This window comes from Mirounga leonina, unplaced genomic scaffold (genome assembly GCF_011800145.1).
Source record: "Mirounga leonina isolate KUSES-001 unplaced genomic scaffold, KU_Mleo_1.0 Mir_94, whole genome shotgun sequence".
In the NCBI taxonomy this organism is placed as follows: Eukaryota; Metazoa; Chordata; class Mammalia; order Carnivora; family Phocidae; genus Mirounga; species Mirounga leonina.
The window spans coordinates 4,196,810-4,213,370 of record NW_023270855.1 but is presented as its reverse complement, the minus strand read 5'-3'; the positions used below and the strand labels follow the sequence as shown (position 1 = coordinate 4,213,370).

At 56.1% G+C, this 16,561-nt stretch overlaps 2 protein-coding genes across 3 annotated transcripts in view; one reads left to right on the top strand and one right to left on the bottom strand.

Annotated features, from left to right (window-relative positions):
• XPC (XPC complex subunit, DNA damage recognition and repair factor) overlaps positions 1–1,014 on the top strand; it is a 36,606-nt gene extending 35,592 nt beyond the window's left edge. For both annotated transcript variants that reach the window (XM_034997413.1, XM_034997415.1), the window contains exon 16: positions 33–1,014. In XM_034997413.1, coding sequence (XP_034853304.1) covers positions 33–248 — 216 coding nt within the window. In that variant the 3' untranslated portion in view covers positions 249–1,014. The remainder of the gene's footprint in view (positions 1–32) is intronic.
• The window catches only part of TMEM43 (transmembrane protein 43), a 19,378-nt gene continuing 3,708 nt past the window's right edge, over positions 892–16,561 (bottom strand). The window contains exons 2-12 of the mRNA XM_034997416.1: positions 15,519–15,668; positions 14,489–14,623; positions 13,738–13,832; positions 12,882–12,931; positions 12,540–12,609; positions 11,650–11,720; positions 10,655–10,776; positions 10,297–10,371; positions 9,698–9,799; positions 6,609–6,726; positions 892–4,154 (exon numbers count right to left, since the gene is read on the bottom strand). Of these exons, the coding sequence (XP_034853307.1) occupies positions 3,952–4,154; positions 6,609–6,726; positions 9,698–9,799; positions 10,297–10,371; positions 10,655–10,776; positions 11,650–11,720; positions 12,540–12,609; positions 12,882–12,931; positions 13,738–13,832; positions 14,489–14,623; positions 15,519–15,668 (1,191 nt within the window). The 3' untranslated portion in view covers positions 892–3,951. The remainder of the gene's footprint in view (positions 4,155–6,608; positions 6,727–9,697; positions 9,800–10,296; positions 10,372–10,654; positions 10,777–11,649; positions 11,721–12,539; positions 12,610–12,881; positions 12,932–13,737; positions 13,833–14,488; positions 14,624–15,518; positions 15,669–16,561) is intronic.

The window sequence follows — 16,561 nt, the reverse complement described above, 5'->3', positions numbered from 1 at the left end:
ACTCCCGGCTGCCGTTGTCCCTCCCTCTCCAGAGTGAGGCAGGAGCTCCCCAAGCACCTGCCGGGGATGGACTCTCTTCTGATGAAGAGGAGGGGACCAGCTCTCAAGCAGAAGCATCGAAGATCCTGGCTGCCTCCTGGCCCCAAAACCGAGAGGCTGAAGAAGAGCAGAAGCCAAGGTGCCCTAAGAAGACCAAGAGGGAGAAGGCGGCCGCGGCCTCCCACCTGTTCCCCTTTGAGAGGCTGTGATGGGGGTGGCCACCTGTCGCACCCTGTGCTACGCAGGGCCCTGGTGGTGGTGGCGTCTCCTCTGAGAAGCCCCAGAAGCTGCGTGCACCACGGATGAGGGCCAGGGGACCGGGGGGTCAAGCCGAGATGGTGTCATGGGTCTGGGCTGGCCCCGGACCTTGTCACATAGACCCAGGGTAGGGCTTTCAAAGCTGTCCGCTCCCACGCCCTATGCTTTGAGCCACAGAACACTTCCCAGGAGACTCCCTGGCCGCCTAGACGTTGCTCGGCCCACCTTCGGAAACGTGAGTCCGTTTTTTTACAGAAACCACTGGGCGATTTAGAAATGCCCCCGCCCCTTCTTCTAGGTGAGTTCTTCATCTGTCAGGCCCTCGTGCTTTTGCCTCTCCTGCAGACGTGGGACCCTTTCTCTGCGGGCCAGGCCTTTTCCCCTCAGCCAGGTGTGCTGACCTGCCTGACGCTGCCCCTTCGTGGTGTGGCGGGGAGCAGGTGGGAAGGACGGGCGTCTCAGATTAGTGCGGGGGGGGGGGGATCTCCTTTTTGGAAGTGATGCTTCAGGGTGGCAGAAGACTGGAACAAAGAGCTAAAATCAGGGAAGAAAAGGAAAAACACTGGGAGTTAAAGAAATGTTAGTCAAAGTGGATCAGTGTTCGGCTAGATTTTATTCATTATGGATAAGTTTATAAAAGCTCTATGCATTGTAGATAATTCAGGAGAAATAACTTTTGTAACATTTTGAGGAAGAAATAAAACATTTATCTAAAAAGACTCAGCTCTGCCTTTTCTTCCAGATTTATGGTCAGCTAAGAACACCTGCATGACTGAGTGATTTGTGCGCGTGTTGAGACTAAAGACCAGGTTTGGGTCTCCGGTAGACCGGGAACTCCTCATTCCACACATGGAAATTTTTCTGTGTTTAAGTGAGGAGAGCTGTTTCTTAACCTTTGACGGGAGCCATTAAAACTCTGAGCCAGTTCTCTCCAAGGGAAACAAACAGAACACTTGGGGTGTGACTCATCGGCAGCGAGAGCTTGGCCGGGAGGCTGGTGTGGAGAAACAACCGGGGTCGCCATGGAAACTGCAGGGCCTCGCGCTTCCGGCGCCAGAGCACACTCTGTCCTGGAAGTCAGCAACTTGTCCTTCGGGCAGATACCAGCTCATTGGAGGCGTGATGGAACAGAACCTCAGGTCTGAGAAGGCAGAGCCCGTTTTGGGAAGTCACCTGCTTCAAACCTTGTCACAGAAAGTACACAAATTGTCAGCTCCAGAGTGGCCCCTCAGCAGCTGCCTATTGCTTCCGAACAGGAGGTAAAAGGGAAAAGCTGCTGGGCCGTCCATCAGGCATTTCGTGGGCTTGAGCTCATCGAGTCCCTGCCGCGGCGCCGTAGGGACAAAAGCCATTTTCACTGCCATTTTCACGATGAGGAAGCTGAGACCCAGAGATCGCAGACTCGCCACGGTCACACAGCCAGGCCGTGGTCGGCTGGGCGCTGGAACTCGGGTCTGTGCCAACCTAAGGCCCGGGGTGGGGGAGGGTGTCACACGATGTCCCACTGTGGCTCCAGCCACCTCCTCTGACGCATTCTAAAGCTGGGGGACGTTTGAGTCCTTTAAATCAATCCAAAACTAAGTGGGCTTTGGTAGATAAGGCTTCTAAGTGCTAAAAATACCGAGTTGCCCTTTTAAGAAAAATTGAAACCTATTTTAACCACTAAAAGCTACTTAAGAACTGAATTCTAAAAATTCATACAGTTCTTAATTCTACGGCTGAATTGTTTAAGATAGAAATTTCAAAAAAAAGAGTAACGGCAAGGTCCTGTAAAAGCTATTTCGAAATTTATTTTGAATTTTTTCAAAAAATACAAAGATAATACAAATTTCATGGTTTCCCAAAGACTTCAAATATTTCTTAACATTCTTTTGCCCTTTAAAAACACTATTGAAATTCGTAGTAATTTAAAATCTGTACTAGGAAAAGTTACACAAACCACATCCCACAGATTTTGTATGTAGCTACCACCTAGTTGTATTTATTTCCAGAAGCATCCTTTAAGAGTTGAGATTCAGTGACAACTGCAGGAGTGAATACTATTTCAGTTCTTCAGTCCAGAGAAGTCCTCTCTGGGGCCGGCTGTTGTCGGTGTGAAGAATCTCAAGCCACACCACAGACCTCGCAGGCTAACGAGAGACTGTCAGGCTGCTAGTTTCAGGAGTTCCGATCACTTACTCAGCCACTAACTAATTTGCGAAAGTAGCCGCTCCCAGCCAGGCAGAACAAGTCCAAGTCATAAAAAGATAAAGGGTACAGGAAAGATCTTTTAAACCATCGAAGTGGCAACATACTTGCTCTTTCAGTGGGGGTGAGAGGGGACGGGGTGAAGTGCAGGTAGACTGTACGTAGGAGTGAAGCTGCAGACGCGGACGTGACAGGAGTCACTCAGAGGCAGGTGCCGGGGCCCAGCGGCTAACCCAAAAGCCCCCACCCCACACCCCTCCATGAAAGGAATGAGGCCCGAGAGCTGCACAAGCCTCAGGTCAGGCCTCCGGCTCCTGATTCAGATTGATGGGGGTCACTCTGAGGGAGCCCACTTAGGATCAGAAAGCTTCCAGCCTCTTCCTTAAAGGTTGACTAAAAACTCAAAATTCATCTTCAAGGAAATCGGTAGTTTCTGAAGCCAAAGGATGAGAGGAAATGCCTTTCTCCACCTTGTACAAATCCCATCTCCTCCCAGAGTGGAATCCCTTGGCTGACACTGGCTTCAGAAGCATCTTCAGGCCTCCCACTGGCCCCGAGTCCTGCCAGAGGTAACTTTTTTTAAGCCAGCACGTCACACCCTGGTGTAATACCTTCCTGTGCCTGAATTAACTTCAACGGACAGATTACAGGGAGTTTTTCTGTAACCGTCTGATTTGCTCATCATTCAAGCAGTGCTTTGTTTCTTTAAATCTTGAAATTTAAAGATTTTAAATTTCTTCGGGTAGCTTACCCATGAAGTGTAACAAAGGCAAACATAACCGACGGGACCTTTGGAAGTCCTACACACGAACAGGTTCTTGCCAAACCATAAAATCCATGTTAGGCCCACCAAATGTCCAGTTTTGCTCCCAGTGACCTCAGTGGTGGTGTTCTTTTTTAAGCACCAAGGCAGGTTCTGTGCCCAGGCTGGGTGTGTGGCGCCCGTGTGTGGGGGGGTGCGCGCTTAGTCCGTCCTGGTGCTCAGCACTGCTCAGGGACAGCTGAGGACGCTGGCCCCGGGGGCTCACAGAGTGGGTGGCAGCTGGGGCAGAGCCCTGGCACCTGTCTCCAAGGAGGAGGGACAGTGAGTGACCAGGCAGCAGTTCTGTGCGGAGTGTCACCAGCTCCCTGTGTGCAGACTTCAGCTAAGCGAAACATGTGAACCGGCCACACGCGGTCCCAAGAGAAGGGAAGGAAGCAAGGAGAAGGCCTGTCACACCACCAGACAGGAGCTGCCTTCTGCGCTCCAGAGCCGCCTGCTGGCAAGCAAAAGGGTGGGGAAGACATGACCCGGTGAACACCAAACCTGACCTCCATGCACACTGCCAAGTCTGGCCCCTTGAGGAGCAGAGCAGGAGCAGAACCCAAACTGACTCGAGGTCAAGAGGGGCTGGGGGGAGGGGAGGGCGGGGGAAGGAGCTGGATCCTGAGGATCATGCAGGTGTGGGGCGGGTGCCGGGGCCTGATTCACTCCAGCTTTTTGGATGGCAGCCGCGTCCGAGCAATGATGATGGGCACCAGGGCCAGAGAGCCAATGAAGAGGGCCCACAGGGGCCGGTAGAAGAGCCAGCCGGCCGCCACGGTCAGCAGGGTCAACGAGGTGGCCACGCAGAAGGCAAAGGCTTTGAGGCCGATGTTGACCAGGTCTCGGAAGACAGGGAACCAGTCCACTGTGAGGAAGAGAAAGGTGGTGAGGCTTCCGAGGCCACCACGCTCTGTGTCACAGAGGTGAGCAGATCATTCCCGTCTGTAGATGAGGATGGGCCCGTGTTGCCTGGTCCGGGACAGGAGAGGGCTCGGGGCGGAAGGCAAACAGCCTCCTGTGAGAGCTGGAGGACGCAGGTAAGGCGTGCGCCCCTCGCCCCTCGCCCTGCTCCCGGGAGCAGGCCGGTGGAAGTGCCCTGTCGCCCCTAAAACTATGGATGTTGCTATCAGTCTGAGGCCAATAGAAGACATCTGCCCGTGATGGTGGCACATTCCATTTGCTGCACACTCACAAAGGAGACTGGGCAGAACCTTCTGGGGGTGCCTGTTTGGGCTCCTCGGCCATTCCTGGAGGTGTCTGTTCACTCAAGTCATTACCAATTACCTCTGTGCCCAGCTCTGTGCAGGGCGGAGGGAAATAAGCCTGAGCCGGCCCCCACCTCAAGGATTTCACTGGCTACTGGCCCAATATGGTAAAGTCTAGGATCCAGTGAATCCATCCGGACTTACACTGTCCTTGGCCTGTCTACCCCCTCCAGGTTGGCATCCCGTAGCTGACGTCAGTCCGTGGGGGGAACCTTCCCTCAGTTCTAGGAGGCCCCAATGGTCTGCTGCCACTGGGTTTGCAGAGCAAGGCCTATTGCCCTGCCATGACTACAGGACCCTGCAGGCCACCTCTTGGCTCATCTTGGTCTGTTCCCACATATTGCCCACCTTGGCCCCCTAATAAGCAGAGTTCGTGTTTTTGTGCACTGACATGCATCGGGCACTATGTGGACCATCTCAAATGCTCGTGCCTGCCCAGGGAGGCTGGTACTGTTCTTACCCTCATTTTACCTACAAGGTCACCAAGGCCCAGGCAGTTCAACTTGCCCAATGTCCTGGAGCTAGAAAGTGCCAGAGCCAGGATTTAAACCCAAGACGGTATGAGCCCAGAGCCGAGCTCTCAGCCATGGTTCTGAGCCTTGAGAGGACAAGGACCTTGTCTGTCCTGCTCACCACATAGTCTCCAGGGCCGAGAGCAGGGTCTTGCACACAGCAGGCACTCAATAAGAACTTACTGCCCGAACAGAGGAGTGAACGCGTGCTTCTGTCTTGTAGCTTCCCCAGTCACCCCACCTGCACTTCTGACCCCTCTGCGCTCTGACATCTGTCCTGGGTCTGAGCGTCAGCGTTCCAGATGAGGAGAGAATCAGAGGGCCCTCTGAGCCGGACTCCCACGATAGGGGATGAGGCTCCGAGTGGGGAAAAGGCCTGCCCAAGGTCACACAGCCAGGAGGGGCTCAGTGCAAAGGGAAGATGGAGGATTCTGATCAGATTCTGATCTCCCAAATGGTGCGCAAGATGCGGCTGGCTGTTCTGAGCCCAACTCAGCGGCCCAGAGAAAGCCTTGGAGGGGAGGAACTGTGCTTTTCCCTCCTAGCCTGGGAGGTACTGTGGCCAGACCTCTCCCCAGCGGGAAAGGGTAAATGGGGCAGAGGTTTCTGTGGGGCCCAGCACAGGCTGGACGCAATCATCGGATGAGGTAAAGGCTTGCGTGCAAGTCCCCTGAGATGCGCCATGCAGTGTAAGTCCAGATGGATTTTGTGCATTGACATGCATCGGGCACTATGTGGACCATCTCCTCAAATGCTCGTGCCTGCTCAGGGAGGCTGGTACTGTTCTTTACCATACTGGGCCAGTAGCCAGTGAAATCCTTGAGGTGGGGGGCCGGCTCAGGCTTATTTCAACAGTGTGGGGCCAGCACTTACTCAACCACCCGGGGCCTTGGTCCAACGCCAGGTTGGGTCACTTGGCAACTGCTGGGCTCACGGGTGCCGACCAGGCCAAGTGGGCGGCCCAGCACTCTGCCTTGTGCTCCAACTTGTTGGCTGCCCCAAATCGAGCCCAGGTCTTGGGGTGGGGGAGGGAAGCATTATGGTTTGGGGGTGTTTCCTATTTGCCAAACATTCACAAAACTCTGCCCATGAGATGTGAGGAACTGAAGCTGAGACAGGAAAGGGAACGGCCCAGGTGTCCAGAGCTCTGATGTAACCGATTCTGGGTCTGGCTCAAAAGGCTGGCTAGTCTCCTCGCCGTGCCCACTCACTCGTGGAGTGAAGGGCTAGGAAGGAGCAGGAGAGCTGGGGCCAGACGGACCAGACCCTCAGATCACAAGGCCTAGATCACCCTCCTAGGAGCTGGCACCGCCACCCCCACCCCTGAAGCACCTGTCTCTCGTGTCTGCCTTCCTCGGCCCATTCATCCCAGTGCCGTGCAGTGGGACACGGACATGGCCAAATGCCCGGTCTCTGCCCCGAGGATCACTGCAGCAGGCCGGAAAGGGCTAGGGGCGGTGTGAGAAGTGGAGAAGGCACACGGGCTGCAGGAGGGTGAGCAGGACCACCCCCCCACCCACCGACCTGTCTCCGCACACCTACCCAGGGTGTAGAGGATCCGGGTCATGAGGTTGAGGCCCATGAACATGGCCATCCAGCCAGCGGCCCGCAGGCCCCATGTCTTCATGGAGTTGCTCTTTTGTTCTCTACGGAACACCTCCTGCAGGACAAGGTGGGGGGCGGGTATCACGCCTCATGTCTCTGAGGGGCCCCCAGCCTCCCCAGTTGGCGGCGCAGGTGCTGAGGGGTACATTCCACACCAAGCTAGGAGCTGTTGGCCGTTCTAAGCAGACGAGGGGAGGTAAGGGCACCTCTCCCACCCAGGCCAAAGCGTCGGCCCGAGCGGCGCAGCACAGGACGGGGCAGAAGACAGCAGTGTGCAAAGTCAGGAGTCCTTGGCCCACTGCGTCACCTGGAATGCACCCGGCCCTCCCTACGACAGTGCTTCCTTTCTGGGGTCATTCACCGCACCCCCCCCGACAATGTCATGTGTGGTGCTTCACCTCGGATGCCCTTCCCGTGACTCCGGGACACCTCGCTCTCCGCGTGCCCCCTGCTTCTTAGCGGGCTGCCCTCTGCACTTCTGCGGCGGATTCAGTCTCGCGCCTTCCCCGCCAGCTCCATCCATTTCCTTGGCGCCTCCCGGCCAGTGCCCCTCCACCCCCCGGCTTCAAGCTGCAGCCCTGGGCCTTCCACTGCCCACTGTGCCATCCAACACGGACCCTGCAGCCTCCCCCATCCCCCCGACCTGTTCCTCTCTGCTGAGCCCACCTCAGCAAATGCTACAGCCACCTCCCGCCTGCACAAGCCAAAACCGGGGTGTCACACTTGGCTCGCTCCTCCCCGCTGGGACCACCTCCCATCCAGCCCATCAGCAAGTCCTGTCAATGCCGTGTCCCCATTTCCCCAAATCGCTCACCACCGTCACCCTCTCTCACCAGGACCACTGCAGAAGCCTCTTCCCCACTGGCCTCCCTGCTTCCACCACCTTCTCCCCACAGCCACCTGCCAAGGTCCTGCCGCCTGTCCGGGAGCAGGTCAAGGGTCCTCCTCCCTCCCCCGGGCGTTTGCACATGTGCTAGCTCTGCCTGGAGCAGGTTTGCCCCCAGTCATGCCTGGCCAGCTCTTACACATTGTTCTGATGTCAGCGTGAATGCCATTTCCTTAGAGAGCCCCCCGTCATTATCTAGGACAGTAACAGTAACAGCAGCTAACACTTACTGCCTACCACCTATTAGCTGCTGTCCTCAGTGCTTTCCAGTATTGCTTTACTTAGTCCTCAAACTAACTTCACAAGGTAGACACACTTATCTCCAGTGTACAGATAAGGAAACTGAGACTCGGAATAAGCGTATGCATAATCTTTACAACAACCAAATAAGGTAGGGATCATAATTCTTATCCTCCAAGAGGATAAACAACTGGCTTAAGGTCCTGTAGCCCGCTTGAGCTGGGGCTGTCTCCAGTGTCCACACTTGTCCACGCTGAGCCCTCCTGCCTCTGGGACTAGAATCTGGGTGTGCTGACTCGCAGGGTTCGGGTTCCACCTCAGGGCCCTCGCTACCTGTTCAGCTCAGGGCCTTCGCTACCTGTTCAGCTCAGGGCCTTCTCTCCCTGCTTGGCAGAGACCCCAGACACTGTGCCGGAGGCCCACAGTGGTCAGCCCGGTCTGAGCCTTCCCTCCGGGGAAGCTTGGAGGCCACTCCTCTCTGGGGAAACAGCTGGGAGACCCAGACCTCCACCTGCAGGAGGCTGAAGTGTGGGGTGGGGCCGGAGCTGCCGGACAGAAAGGAGGCTTGGGCAGGGCCTCCTAATTTTAGAAACTCGCTGAGAGCTGCCGATGGAAAGGGTGACTCATGCCCATCCAAGTGGGAGGTGGCAGCCCTGCCCTGAGGCTGGTAACTGGGTAGGTAAGCTGCAGCCTGTCACACCCTGGTCCTGGATAAAGGAGAAGGTGGGGCCCATCACCACCTGGGGCTGGGGGCTGAAGTGAGAAGGATGGCAGCAGAGGGCCTAATAATAGGGTCATAGGGCCACAGCCATGCCCTGCCCCCTCCCCACCACCTTTCCATCTCAATGCCTTATGGATTGAAAAGTCCTGCAGTCCTGCTCCATGCGAGAATAAAATTTCCCACCGGTGACACACTGTGTTCATCAACAACACAAAACGATTTTTCCGTTAAAGAGAAGGGTTTCTGGGGTGGCTGAGTAGCTCAGTTGGTTAAGCGTCTGCCTTCGGCTCGGGTCATGATGGTCCTGGGATCGAGCCCTACATCGGGCTCCCTGCTCTGCAGGGGGTCCACCTCTCCCTCTGCCTCTCCTCCTGCTGGTGTGCGTGCACTCGCTCTCTCTCTTTCTCTCATGCTCACTCTCCCTCTCTCTCTGAAATAAATACAAATCTTTAAAAAAATAAAAAAGAGAAGGGTTTCTGCCTAGAGAAGAGAGGCTAAGTTTTAGGGCATGCAATTGAACTAACTAATCAGCACAAGAATGGGACAAGGGTGAGGCATGACCCCCCCCCAGTTTACAGAGGGGGACAGGGTGCCGGCCCTCACTCCAGTCCCAGGACTCTGGGGCTCTAACCCCCTACCCCTCACGGGGAGCCCCTGCCCACTGGGCAGCCCCGCCTCTTCTCTGGGCGGCATCCACAGGAGTAATCCTGGTGCTCCCATTCCTGCCTCAGTGACTGCCTGACCCCCCATGCTGCCGGCTCTGACCCCTTTCCCTTCACTTGTGACACAGCCAAACTGTCACTCAGGGAGGCCTGCCCTGACCACTGTCAGAGTCAATCTCCCGTACCCCTGTCTGCTTCTCAGGGCACCCGCTCCCAGTTCACAACACTCAGCACAAGGGGGTCCTCACTCTTGGGTTCTTCTGATGAGTGTCCCCCCCGGCCCCCAACCCCCCGCAGGAGACGGGAAGCCTGGGAAGGAGGAGTCTGCTGGGCCTCCCCTGCTATCCTTCGTGCCGCACAGTCCGCTGCACGACTCTTACTCCTTCCGTTTCTTCCCCCCCGCCTCTGCGCTGGCTGCGCCCTCCCGTGCGGGCACTTACTGAATAACCACGGGCAGGGAGAAGGAGGGAGGGAGACGCCTGCCCCTCGCTCACACAGATGGGCAGCAGCGACTCACCTCTGCTGAGAAGTCCCCGTGGTGCAGGAGAAGCAAGGTGTCCCCAGACTTGGTGGAGTAGGGGAGTAGCTGGTCACCCCGCTGCCGGGCGATCACAGTGACCTGGTCAGAGGCCTTAGCATCAGAGCTGAGGGCATCAGCCGGCCCGGCCCAGCACCCCTCGCGCGGTGTGCCCACTGCAGGAGTGAGGAGATCCTGCCAGCCACAAGCCTGGCGAAGCCGCTTCGTTCCACGCTCGGGGGAGGACCTGGCGCAGCAGCCTGGGGCTAGGGCTGGGACTGCAGGTGACTTGGTCAGGCACCTGAGCCAAAACTAGGGCTGGGGGAAGAAAAGCTGCATGCGATTGGCAGAACTCTCACCAGCATCATTAGGAGGTCCCTGTAAAGCCGCAGGGGGACAGCCCCGTAACCTGGGGCCCACGGATGCCCACGGACAGCTGCGGGGCACACAGGGTTCCAAAGCCGCTCAGAGGTACGGCCGCATGCAGAGCGGGGTGCGTGCACGCATAGCCTGGAGGAAGGGTCCCGAGTGCTCAGGGCACTGCACACAGGGGAAGGGTAGGAGGCCCTGCCTGGCTCCACCCCGGGAAAGCCGGTTACCACGTGAGCTGGACCCAGGTCAGGGTCATCGCCACTCAGCCCCGCGTAGGAAAAGGACACGCGCAGGTCTCCAACCTGGGAAGAGAAGTGGGCTGAGTGAGGCCGGGAGCAGCCAGCCTGGGCCTGTGTCCCTGGCACCGTCGAACCCCAAAGCTCCCACGCTCTTCCCGCCTCCACACCGTTGCCCAGGTGCTCCCATCACCTTGAGGCTTCTCCCCTCCAATCTCATTTGGCCAAGCGGATTCAACTGAACCAAATCCAAGTCCCAAGCAGGAATGTGCCACCTGTGTGTTGTCCAAGGGGCAGCACTCCCAGGGCCCTGATCTCCGCTATGTGAACAGCCCATGCCCCTGCGTACCTCTGGATACTTGGGGTTTTCACTATGGTAGAAGTAGTCTCCCCGGCGAATGATGTCCACATGTGGGTCCTCCAGCTTGGACAGGCTCAGCGGTTTGAAGTTGTCAACTTTGTCAATGAGGCCTGAGGAAAGTGCAGCGATTACAACAGTAGTGTGCAAACGAACATCGCCCCCCCCCCACACCTGCACACCCCTCAGCCTGACCTCCTTCCCACCGGGAGTGCCCTTCTCTCATCCCTCCTTCCATATTGCCGGCCCCCTCTAGCTTCCGCCTCCTCCAGGAAGCCTCCCTGTCCGCCATCCCGGCCAGCGGGAGCCACGGCAGCTCTGGGAACAGCCTGAGCCCCGCACCTGTTCTGCCTCGGATGCAGGCACCCGTCTGTGCCTGCCTCCCCGGCTGCGTGCAGTGCACTTGAGGCCGGGGCTGCCTGGCACAGCAGTCCCCAGCTGAGCGATAGGGTAGACGGCAGACAAGCTAGGCCCTGGAGCATCCTGGCGGAGCACTGGGCCTCCACCGCTCCTCCCTCACCCTGGCTACTTGGGGCCTATGTGTTTTCTCTCCCACCCCAGGTGCCGTCTTGTCCCTGGAAAGCCTCTTTGGAGTCACTTGGGTTGGGGGCGGGGGTGTCGCCTGCAATGAATTGCTAGATGCCAGGTGGGGCTCAGAGGTGGAGCCCTTGGGGGGCAGCCTTGTCTCTACCACTGGCTCTGGGGCTCTCTGCTCCGTCTGGTCAGATCAGGCAGCAGGGCCTGGCAGTTCTCCTCGGGAAGAGCCCATGTTTCAGAGGAGCCTGGCTGGGGTGGGGCTGTTCTACACAAGGCCCCACCTCCTGGGGACCTGCCTTCCCTCTGGCCCCCAGCCCAAAGTTCGATGCCGGGAAAGTGCAGGCTCATCCCACACTAGGGCAGCAGGGCCCCGAACTCCTGGGAGGCGGCCAAGTAGAAGCACAGGGCCTCTGGGTGCTGCTGGCTCATCTGAAGGGCCAGAGACTTACCTGCCGAGAGGAAGAATCTGCCAATCTGGACGAAGGGGGCCGTTGCCGTGAACGACTCCACCGCCATCGCGCTGTGGGAGAGAGAAGGAGCTATTGGCAGAGCAGGGCGCCGGCCAGGAGCTCTCTGGGTCTCTCTAGGTTATGCCCGGCAGGGTTCCCACCCAGGGGGCTCCTGCAAATCCAGACCAGCCCAGGCACTGTGGACATCTTTTCACCAGGCCTACCCCCCAGGACGTTCCTGTCCTCCTCGCCTGAGTGGAGCACCCTCCTCCCATCTCCTATCCCCCAGAGCTTCGTACCTCCTTGCCTAGACCCCTACCGGCCTGTCCCTCCCCAGCCACCCATTGTCAGATGGACCTTCTGTGGACTTCACACCCTCCCTGACCCTTCCCAGCCCCAGGGAGCTCCGAAACCCCCCTGCCCCCCGCCCCCGGGGAACAGCCCTACCACAGCTCTAGCCACGCTCCACACTAAGCCCATCTCACCACCCCCGTGTCTCTGAGATAACCGCCCTCTGCCAAAATCCTACAAAGGCCCACATCAAATTCCACTGCCTCCTGAAAGCCCTTCTTGATTGTCCTTCCCACCCCCACGGCTGTTAACAAAATGCCTCCCTGGCGCTGGACGTGCAAGTCCCTTCAGGCACTCAGTCCAGGCCTTACGTTCATGACTTGTTTGAGGGGAGCCTGTGTGGGCTCAGAAAGTTGGGTCTTGCTTCCATGTTCCTGGTGCTCCATGCAGGAACTGGCCTCAGAGCCATGTCCCAGACTTCCATCAGCTCAGGAGACAGAAGAACTTAATCCCATCACTCAGATGAGGAAGCTGAGGCTGGGGACCTGCGAGTGGCAGGCAAGACTGTGCTCAGTCAGGCCTGGGCACCCAGCTCTCACCTGGGATTCTTGTGGCCAATCTCTCGGTCGAAGTTTCTGCTGTTGACGATTTCTGACCTCCATTCGGTGTCTGTCACAGGGAGAGGGAACAACTCAGAGACCATGGTAAGAGTGGCCATGTGTCTTAGGCCCACTGGCTCTGTGTCCTGTCATCCAAGCCCGTGGCCACTCCAGGGCCAAAGGGGCGGCTCCTGAAGCCTCGCTGGAGGGATGGAAGAGCAGGACTCTGAGGCCTGGCACCCAGGGTTCCCGATGCCTTGTTCCATGCCTTCCCCAGGGCCATCAGCCTCCGCTGAGGGCAGAGACCACATGTGTGCAGGGATGGGGCGGCCCGGTACTCACTGTAGGAGTACCTTGTCTCTGTCTTCACCTGCCCATCTTCAGTGTACTCCCTGCGGGGAAAGCACAGGCAGCCCCAGAGTTAGCCTCTCACCCCAGAGGCATTCCCATCCCTAAGCATCTCCAGCTGGAAGCAACTCGGGGCGACCAGGTCAAAATCCCCAAAAGGAGCCGCCTTGTCTGCAGCAGCCGGGAGACAGGGTGCTTACCCCCCGCCACACAGCCAGCTCTATCCCTCAAAGGCCCACACTGGAGAAAAGAGCTTTTGTATTCTGAGCTGAAATGTGCCTCCACTCGGCCCACACCAAGGGCTGCAGCCCTGACCTCTGGGCTCAGGGACCTGGTTGCACGTCTGCACCAGGACAGCCCCACGGAGGCCCCCCGCCGGCTGCCCTGGCTCCCCTAGCCACCTCCCCACCCCTCACTCACAGTCCATGCCGCTCAGCTCCAAGTGACCCCTGCTTGCCTAAGGACACCTGCCCTCAGACTTGTGCTAGAATGGACAGGACGTAAGCCAGGGCCACCTCTGCTCTGGCCTGGGCAAGAACAGAGCCCACACAGAGGAAAGCACTGTTTGCGGCCTGGATCTGGGCACGTGTCGATCCTGGGCATCCCCGGATGACGTCCTCCACGAGGGGGCTAATTCATCCTCCCTCCTTCTTGGAACCACTCTCATTAGATTACTGCCACCTCCAAACAAAAGATCACTGATGAGGAATTTCGGGATAATCTGACACTTCTCCGACAAGATTTAATACTTTAAATTTCAGAAGTGTCAAAATCGAAAGCCACCTGCATCGTATCCTAACATCTGTACCTCCGTTATCCCTGCTTGAGGCTTCACTCCCCGGCACCTCACCTGGACTCCTCGGTTTCCACCCACTGGTACATCTCCACGTGCCGCCGCAGCTTCACAGCCGGGAGGTGGACCCCATAGTTTGGATCAGACAAGAGCTTTGAAAAGAATCACACAAGTCAAAAAAACAGAATACAGGCCAAGACTCACATGAGCCTAGGATGCCAGAGGAAGTGGGACTGGACAAGAGACAGGTAGAGGCCAGGGACAGGATGGAGACTACCACGGCTGCTTCAGGCAGGAGAGTCAGGTGAAGCTGCCTGGCCTAAGTCCTTCACACCCACTGCCTGGGGACCAGGAGTCTCCCAGTCCCGGCTCGGGTGGCACGGTCCGATGGCATGGTGCCAACAACAGTGTATTTAGGGTTCAAACAGGAGAGGTCCGACAACCAGAGTACCTTTCAGCCCTGCACTAGCCACACAGGCAGAGCATAATTGTTAAAGCACCTCCTCGTAAGGCTCCGGCCGTGTGCCAAGCACCATGCCAAAAGGTTAGCTATCTAATCCCACTAACTCTTAAAAGCTTCCCCCCACCCCCAAGGTTGTTACAGGTACTCTCTGCATTTTACAGATGAAGATGCTGAGACTTGGGAGTGACTGGTCCACATAGCTGTTGAGTGGTGCAGCTAGGAGTCACACCCGTGTGTCCATCGCCAGAGCCCATGTGCTCAAAATCCTCAACCAGACAACATCCAGCAATTTGCCCTGAGCATCTGGTCCCCTGAGCAATGTGCCCTGAGCATCCCCAAACCTACCTTGGACGTCCGCAGGGCCCCAATGATGTGCACCAGCCGCCCCTCATTCTCCGGGGCCACGCTGTGGATGCTGTCGGGGGACACTACAAGTGAGAGCCCCTCGGCCAGGGAGGTTGCTGTCTTCAATGCGTGGCCCTGTGAGCAAACGGGAGTGAGGATTTCAACGCAGGTGTGGTTCAACACAGGTGTGCTTACTGCAGTGCATTACAGGAAGCATGGAGACTCATCTCCCCATTTTACAGTCGGAAACCCGAGGACCAGCAAGTGGCACAGTTAGAACTGGAGCCAAGGACTCCTGCTTTCCCAGGTAGCCCTCTTCCTGCTCCACACCCCACCCCCCTAATTCTCAGCACTACTCCATGCTGGGAACAACTGGTGCTTGTCTGTTGTGTGCCCCTTCCCCCATCTTTCTCTGTCTTCTCTCCTCCCCCCTCTCAGTCCTTGTAGTTTATATGGGCCCCTCTGTACTACTGCCCCAAACATGTGACCCAGGCCTGGCCAAACAGAACATGGGTCCACTGTCCACAGGGATTTGTTCAGAGAGAGGACTGAGACAAGCCAGGACACTGAGATATCTCTCTGCAACTGCTGCTAAATTGATTTTGGAAGAGATCAGGCTGCTAAGCTGTTGGATGTGACCCTGGAGTTGCTGGGCCACCTTTACCACCACAAAAGGAAAAGCCTGTCAAAGAAAAATCCGTAAGAGAGAAAAAGAGGCAACAGATGGGAAAATGGAGACTCCTAGTGACCCAACATGAACACCTGGATCCAGCCATGCCTGAAGCTGTGGCTACCCCAGGATTTCAGGCAATGTGAACCAATTCATTCATCTTCCTATTTAGGTCAGTTATGAGATGGGTCACAAGAGAAAGAATTCTGATTAATTCAGCACCATTACCCTCCCTCCCCCCTACCCCACCTGTTGTAAAATTTAGGCCCTGTTACCACCTCTAGCCTCTGGATTCATAGCCTTTGCTTTCTAATACTGCAGGGATCCACACTCTGCACAAAGGGATGCCAGACATTTTACCTCATTGGTGAAAATTAAGTAGAAGGAGAGCAGGAAGGTCATGAGCCCCACAAACATCCCACCCGAGGTCTCGCTGAGCCGCTCCAAGAAGCCTGGCTGGGGATTGGTCGTCGTTTTGACATGTTCTCTCCTGTTAGTCGTACTGGAATACTGAGGAAAAAAATATTTTAAAAAATCAAAATGAAACTTAGTTTTTTAAAAAGTAAACTGAATTTTGCTATTTGTATATACGTTCTCATTGAGTTTCAATTATATACAGTAAAATGCACAGATATTAAGCATACTGTTTGATGGGCTTTGACAAATGCTTACCCCACTTGACTGACATCCAGATCAAGATACAGAATGTTTCTACTATCACAGCAAGTTACCTTGTGCCTCTTTCCTGCCAATGTTCCCTGCTCCCCAGCCCCTAGTGGTAACAACTATTTGAATTTGTATCATTATAGGTTAGTTTTGCCTCTTATGGAACCCGATATAAATGGGGCCATCATACAGCACCAGCTCTTTTCTGTCCAGATTCTGAGGAGGGTCATCTACACTGTGGGGTATAGTGGTAGCTCATTCCCTTATATGGCCAAGTAGTACTCCATCTAGTATACCACGTAAGTTGCCTCGGTCACCAGTGGGTGGGTATTTTGGTTGTTTCCAGTTTTTAGCTTTTACAAACAATGCTTCTATGAACATTCCTGTACAAGTCCTTATGAAGACCTGTGCTTTCATTTCCCTTGGGTATTGGGTAATGAATACCAACTTAGAGTGAAATTGCTGGATCACAGGGACGATGTGTGTGGTTTTTTTTTTTTTTTAAAGATTTTATTTATTTATTTGAGACAGAGCATGAGAGGGAGGAGGGTCAGAGGGAGAAGCAGACTCCCTGCCGAGCAGGGAGCCTGATGCGGGACTCGATCCCGGGACTCCAGGATCATGACCTGAGCTGAAGGCAGTCGCTTAACCAACTGAGCCACCCAGGCGCCCCATGATGTATGTTTTTAAGAAACTGCCAAACTGCTTTACAAAGAGGTTATTAGACATATATTATT